Here is a 6,213-nt window from a genome sequence, read left to right as displayed (position 1 = left end):
TATGATTGGCAGTAACCAGGGTCCTTTAAAATGTTCTCTCTCCTCCCCTGTCTACTCCCAGAAGCCCAAGGATTTAACAAACACGAGGGAAGCAGAGGACACAAGCTTGGATGTGAAATAGCAATACATTTTCCATTGAAGAATAATAAAACAATGTTTTTAATTATATAAGAAAATGGGGCAAGTTGTTGGGCCGTCCCAAACTAGAACATTTTACACTGGTTTATTCACATGGAACTGAACAGATTGTTCACTTCTAAAATTTTCTGAGAAATAATCTCAATTGTTAACATTCCTCTTTCCTTTTACTCAAATAAGAACAGAGCTTTATGACTCTCCTTTTCAACTTGAGGAAGAAGGGCTGGGAAAAGGCTCTTTGCACTGAAAAGGCAGCCATATTTGCATGCTTTCCCCCAGTGCAGAGATAAGAGATGTGCTGGGCTTTGTGGAACTTCACAAAATGGCAATCCCTGAACTAACTTTTCTCTAGGAATCATTGAGGCCCACATCGTCCTTTGTTTCTGGTCCTTGCAAACAGAGAAACTAAATCACTTAAAAGGCTTGGCTCTTTCATTCAATGTTAACATTAGTGTTCTTATTTTTCTCTAAACGGTTTATAGACCTCTCTAAGCAGATTCCCTAAGCAGTCCAGGGGAGAGAAGCAGTTGTCTGGGTGTGAGGAGGGTTCTCTGAAGGTTTATGCAAATTTCTGCAGCAAAAACGTTTGCTGCAACCGTGCAACCCTCGGATGTTAACAGATATGAAGCTATTAGAAGGGCATCTTCTGCGCTTGTCACTTTGACTCTGTCTGCATGAAACACCATGCTGGGTGGTTTGTAGCCACCGTAGGAAAAAAGGTGGTGAGTGTGTGTGATGTGTAATTCCCCAAGCTCTTTATTTGGAGACAAATCTATGCTTTTCCCAGCTACAGAAAGAAACATATATACCGACATTGATTTATTAACCAACACTTTCTGCACATGTGTAGTCTACGTATCTGTACAAATCCATACCAAAAATTATCAAATCTGTGTATGTACAAATATTCTCAAATATACCAGTAATTGCAACATAATCTTTTTCTGTACATGAGCTATGATTTTACCATGTGGTTAGGGGGCAATGGAGCCAGAAGGTATAGCACTTCCAGAGCAGCACAGAATGAAGAGGAAATAAGGACATTTTTACCACCCCTTCTTTCTTGATTTCCACACCCATCCACATACCAGGTTCCCCACCTGATAGATTCTTGCCCAAATGAGGGGCTCTAAACATGTTATTTGGGGGAGTATTCTTGAGTCGCAGAAAACAAATTTTGCTAATAGACAAGAGTCCCTTAAATGGAGGGCAGCTGGAGTTTAGCCAATACCACTGTCTCTGGCCAGCTTATCCCTACCCCAGACTGTTCCCTAGTCACACTTTCAGGCACTTGGCATCCTTGCTCTATATCAGCCAACAGTAGTAGGAGGGCTCACAGAGCAAAATGTTTCCAAATCCAGCATGCACATTTGCAGCTGTCTCCTCTCCTGCAAGTGTTTCTTAAGCCCCGAGCCACCCGTGACTTAAAATTGTCTTTCCTGGCTCAGGTCAGAAGAATGCCACAGCCATGGTCTCTTCCCTGGATAGAAAGTCAGGTGGTGCTTCGTCTCTGACCCTGATGAGTAACATATCCCTGGTCCTTAAAAGGACAAACAACCCACCAACACCTGAATGATCCAGGTCTAAAACTATAGGATTTCATTTCCTTACCTGTGTAATGAATTCCACTCTGCAAATTTAAATGTACCTTTTAAAAAATAAAGGCATCTAGAAAAAGGAGAGAACTCTTCAATGTCTACCTGACCAAGGTGCTTTCCCTTTTGAGGGGAAAAATGTTAAGTTTACTTGAAAATCTCCTTTCCCGCTCCTCTTCCCCCTCCCCTCCTCATAAAATGGCAGCTGCAAGAGCAGCTTCAAATGGAAAACAGATATCTTGTTAATAACAGATTCCAAACCCCAGCATCAGTGCAGGCTCAGCAGGATAAGCTGTGGTGTAACCTGGACTCTGGGTCGTCCCCCACTGGGCCTACAACTCGAGTCCTTTGTGAAGTTCAAAGCTTTCACAGTATCTCAGCAAGGTTATTTAGAGCAAGACGAAGCTTGGGTAGCCTGTCAGCCCCCTCTGGAAAGAAAAAAGAGCACCCCCAATGCATTTATTAATTTTTATAGCATGGGTGCATGTAACCCCCACCTCTTTTTTTTTTTTAATCAAATAGGAGCTTTAGGGGGACACTGCCTTCATGTGGGCAAAAGCAATTGCTCCTGATTCAGGAAAAGGGCTATTTACGGCGCTCAAAGACACTAGCTCTAGAAAACGATTCATTTCTTTATTAAGGAGCTAGCTATGTTCTGGAGCAGTTGTTTACACTCAAGATTTTTCTGCATTTGCTCTCAGGGCTTGTTTTAAACAGGTGAGGCCATCCTGGAGAACAACAGAGGACGTACCAACCGACATCTGAGACGCACACAGTAAGTTGGCTCAAAATGGGTGTGCAAACAGAGCGAAGAGAATACAAATAAATATGGCATCTACTCAAAAAACGGAATCACAGCGGCAGCCACAGCATTGAGACCTAGCAATTTCAGTCGATACCAAACGCTGTTCAAAATGAAAGCAAGTTTTGAAAGCAGAGGCATTCCACAAAGCCACTTGCCAGAGTGAAAAATTAAGTGAAAATGTTATAATTGGCTTTTCAAGTATTCATTCACTCTACATCATTAAATTGCCATAATTTGTATAGACTGTAGAAAAATTATTAAATGTCAACTTTGACATTGCCCTGAAACTTTTGTCACTGGCCAAACATTTCCCCCAAGATTAAGGAAGCTGCAGAGCCAGGACTACACATTACACTCTTCAGTAAAATGTGCTTTTCAAATATTTGGCCCAGACTTTTCCCAGAGATACTACAAAATAAAGAAACCTCTTAGGAGTAAACAAAAGGCACCTGAACCATTATTATAAAAGCAGAAAGAAAAATACATAAATAATGCATTTTAATCAAATAAAATAAAGTAAATATTCTGCAGGCATAATTTTTAAAAAATTAATAAACTTCTTTTAATTTACTCACCATAAAGAAAAGATTTAAAATGTTCAAGTGCACTTGTTTGATTAATAAAGCATTTTATATTCAATTATTTAGTGCTAATCATTAGGAAGTTTACGTTGTTGAGGCAAATCATCAGCTCAGACTCAGACATTAAAAACTATCATTATAAAAATTTTGATATAAAGTCAGTATCAAATTACCCTTACATAGGACAGCTCAAGGGCTGTTTCTATGCGACAAAAAGACTTTTTTTAAAACACCCAAATCCCTCTCAAAGCGCAGAAACCTCAAGTGCAGTGACATGAAGGTAGCTTGAATTACAGGTAAAGTCCTTCCAACAAAGAAAATAGGTGGTGTCCACCAGCATATGTTGATGATTAAATTTAATAGTCTGTGGTAAAATTTTAAAGGTAGAATTAATTTGTCGGGCCTTCAGTTCTGTCTTCCTCCAGCTCTTGGGCTTCCTTTTTAGTTTCCCCATCCTTCACCTCCTGTCGGGAAACCGGGAATTTGTCTTTGTTGTTCTCCTTTTTCCATTTCATTCTCCTGTTCTGGAACCAGATTTTTACCTGTCTCTCGGTGAGAGCTAGGGCGTGGGAAACCTCGATTCTTCTCTTTCTGGTCAGATAAGGGTTAAAAAGGAATTCCTTTTCCAGCTCTAGGGTTTGGAAACGACTGTAGGTTTGTCTTCCTCTTCTTCGACCAGGAGCTGCTGATTAATACAAACAAACAAAAAAAAAGAAAATAAACGTTTTAAAAAATGTGATGGTGCCTCTGCAGATTGGTGGAGGTTTCTAGAGTAGGTCTAAAGGATGAAATACACACAACGCGCTCTCTCTCTCTCTCTCTCTGTATATATATGTAATAGGCAGCCAAGAGAGATAGGTCTTCACATTTATTCTGTCCCCATCATTTTTTCGTGGTTTCTACTTTAAGGAAAAAAAGTCTGTATTACTTTATGAATAAGAGCCACTGTAGCTACAGAAGGAAAAAGAGAGAGACAGGAAAAGGGAGTCTTAAAGCTAGAACGTGAGATGAAAGCAGATTTCTCCCACTCTCCCCGTTAAAAAAAAAAAAAATGCATCCCAACCTTGTGGTCTCATCCAGGGAAACATTTGAGAAGGAGACGAGCTCTGATTTAAGTGGTCTGGGTCCTCGCCAATATTACCACTGGACGATTTACAGTCAGGATATTGTACCAGCTCGGCCTCTTGCTGGGTAGTAAAAATCGGCTGTCTCTGTAAGTTATCGTATCCGTAAAACTTCGCGGGCTCCCCGTGACAGGCAATCCCGCCGCAGGGGGGAGGATGCGGAGGAGGCGGAGGATGCGGAGGAGGAGGGGGTACGAGCTGGTAGGCTGCGGCCGGGCTGCCCCCGCCGGGGTGGAAGTAGTCCTGGCCCTGGCTCGGGCCGCCCCCACCACCGCAACCAGGCCCGGCGGGCGGCGGCGAAGGGTGCGGGTGCGCGTGCGCCAGCGGGGGCGCGTGCGGGAAGCCGGCGGGGCTGTTGCCATAGAGCTGCAGGGTAGCGGCGTGGCGGCCGCCGACCTCAGTCGCGAAGTGACAGTCGTAGTAAGTGGGATTGATGGCCTCGCCCGCCGCGGCCGCCGCCTTGTACTTGGAGTACAGCGGGTTCACGAAGTAAGAGCTCATCGGGGCGGCGGCCCCGGGCGGCGCGGAGCAGGCACGGAGGGCGCCTCAACGCTGCTGCACTGCCGCAGGGGCCTCTGGGGCGGCTGCTCTCGCCGCTGGAGCCGCCGGGTTATGTTGCTGCTGTCGCCCGCCCGCGCGTCGCCTGTGAGGCTCCGCAGCCGCGGGCGCTCAGCTACTGGGCGTTCATGCCCAGCTCTGGCCCCCGCCACCTCGGCCTCGCGCCGCCTCCCTTGCGGGTCGCGGGGCCTCACCCAGCCCCCGCTCTCACCGCCCGCCTGGCCTCTCCCAGCGCGCGCCGGCTCGGCAGCAATATAATCGCCGACGCCCTGGGTGACCTGCCCTTCTGCCTCCACTGTTTCCTTTCAGGCACCAGGCGGCCCTCTGCGCACTGGGACAAGAAAAAAAGTGCGCCCGGCCCTCGGGGACACTATTTGGCTTCAGTTTACAAACCCCCAGCTCTGGAGGGAAAAGAAAAAAACACCCTCTGTTTGCTGCCACCTCTCACCTTGCCCCCCCGGGCGTCCCCCTCCCACCGATCTCGCCGCCGCCGCCGCCGAGGCTGCCGCCCCGGTGCGCCCCGGCGAGGCATTTTCACACCACGCCACTGCGCAGAGAGGGAGCGAGATGGAGGCGAGATAAGCGCGCGGAGGGATCCGCGCGGAGGCGACACTACTGTGCTAGACGGGACGCCTCACGCTGGCCGGGAGATGCCTCCGCCGGCCTTAAAGGGGGCCCATAAAGCCGCACTGCCAAGGGCTTGCGGTGGCCCTTAGGGTCCAGGGAACGTGGGCCGAGGCCAGCGGGGCTGGGGCACTGCAGAACCTTACACTTGGGGAGGGGGGCGGGGGTGCAAGACAGGCCACTCCCAGGAGGCTGCAGAGCAAATGACTCTCCCGGCCCTCGCAGCAGCCCCGCAGAAGCCGGCCGTGGCTTTTGCACCTCTGAATACGCGGGCGCAGCCCAGGGAACTTGGGTGAGCACGGTATAGTCGGACCGGACTGCATTTTTTGAGCTAGGTCCTATCCAAGTAGTTTGGTTAAAAGCCACATGGGTGACCCCCAAACCTGGCATTATCAAAGCAAATCTAAGCCCTTCTTTTCCAGCCGAGCGGGCCTTGTGGAAATGAAATGTACATTTACCCTTGACGCACTGCACGCCTGGCTGAGGCTCCCAGGTTAATTGATATTTAATGGAAATCATGCCCATGAATACAGTTTCCATCATTTCACCCTTGATAGACGTCAGCCCCAAGCGCAGGGGGGAAACTGAAGAATGTAGGCAGGGAGGCATTAAAGCAGACAGAAATGTTCCAAGGCGGGAAAGAGGGCTCACGCTGCGGTGCGTGGTATTTCCTCCGGCAGGACGCACGGCTCCCGGGTCTCTGCCCCGGTGTGGAGCGGACCAGGGCAGGCGGGGGCCCCGGGCGGAGTACTGGGGGCCGACGCTGCTGAGTTCCCCCCCAACCCCCC

The 6,213-nt window shown here is 48.2% G+C and overlaps 1 protein-coding gene across 2 annotated transcripts; it reads right to left on the bottom strand.

Moving 5' to 3' along the window:
* Nucleotides 1-3,086: 3,086 nt before the first annotated feature.
* HOXD8 (homeobox D8) lies at nt 3,087-5,390 on the bottom strand. 2 transcript variants are annotated; one of them, XM_053918795.1, is made up of 2 exons: nt 4,183-5,390; nt 3,087-3,801 (listed from the first exon to the last, which is right to left on the bottom strand). In XM_053918795.1, exons 1-2 carry the CDS (start codon nt 4,742-4,744, stop codon nt 3,509-3,511), a joined length of 855 nt encoding a protein of 284 aa, XP_053774770.1. In that variant the 5' UTR covers nt 4,745-5,390; the 3' UTR covers nt 3,087-3,508. The 2 variants fall into 2 exon arrangements, with proteins under 2 accessions (XP_053774770.1, XP_045052288.2); XM_045196353.2 differs by having other exon boundaries at nt 3,087-3,804; nt 4,183-5,389.
* Nucleotides 5,391-6,213: the final 823 nt, after the last annotated feature.

The sequence above is a fragment of the Desmodus rotundus genome, chromosome 2 (assembly GCF_022682495.2).
Source record: "Desmodus rotundus isolate HL8 chromosome 2, HLdesRot8A.1, whole genome shotgun sequence".
NCBI lineage: Eukaryota > Metazoa > Chordata > Mammalia > Chiroptera > Phyllostomidae > Desmodus > Desmodus rotundus.
The sequence above is the reverse complement of the archived record's forward strand: the minus strand, read 5'-3'. Positions and strand labels throughout refer to the sequence as shown.

What these genes read in the sequence shown, in the direction of transcription:
- HOXD8 (XM_045196353.2), bottom strand. Translation starts at nt 4,744, where the DNA reads ATGAGCTCTTACTTCGTGAACCCGCTGTACTCCAAGTACAAGGCGGCG. An exon ending in TCCCTGGATGAGACCACAAG is followed by an intron (nt 3,805 to 4,182) that starts GTTGGGATGCAT and finishes TGTATTAATCAG; the next exon opens with CAGCTCCTGGTCGAAGAAGA.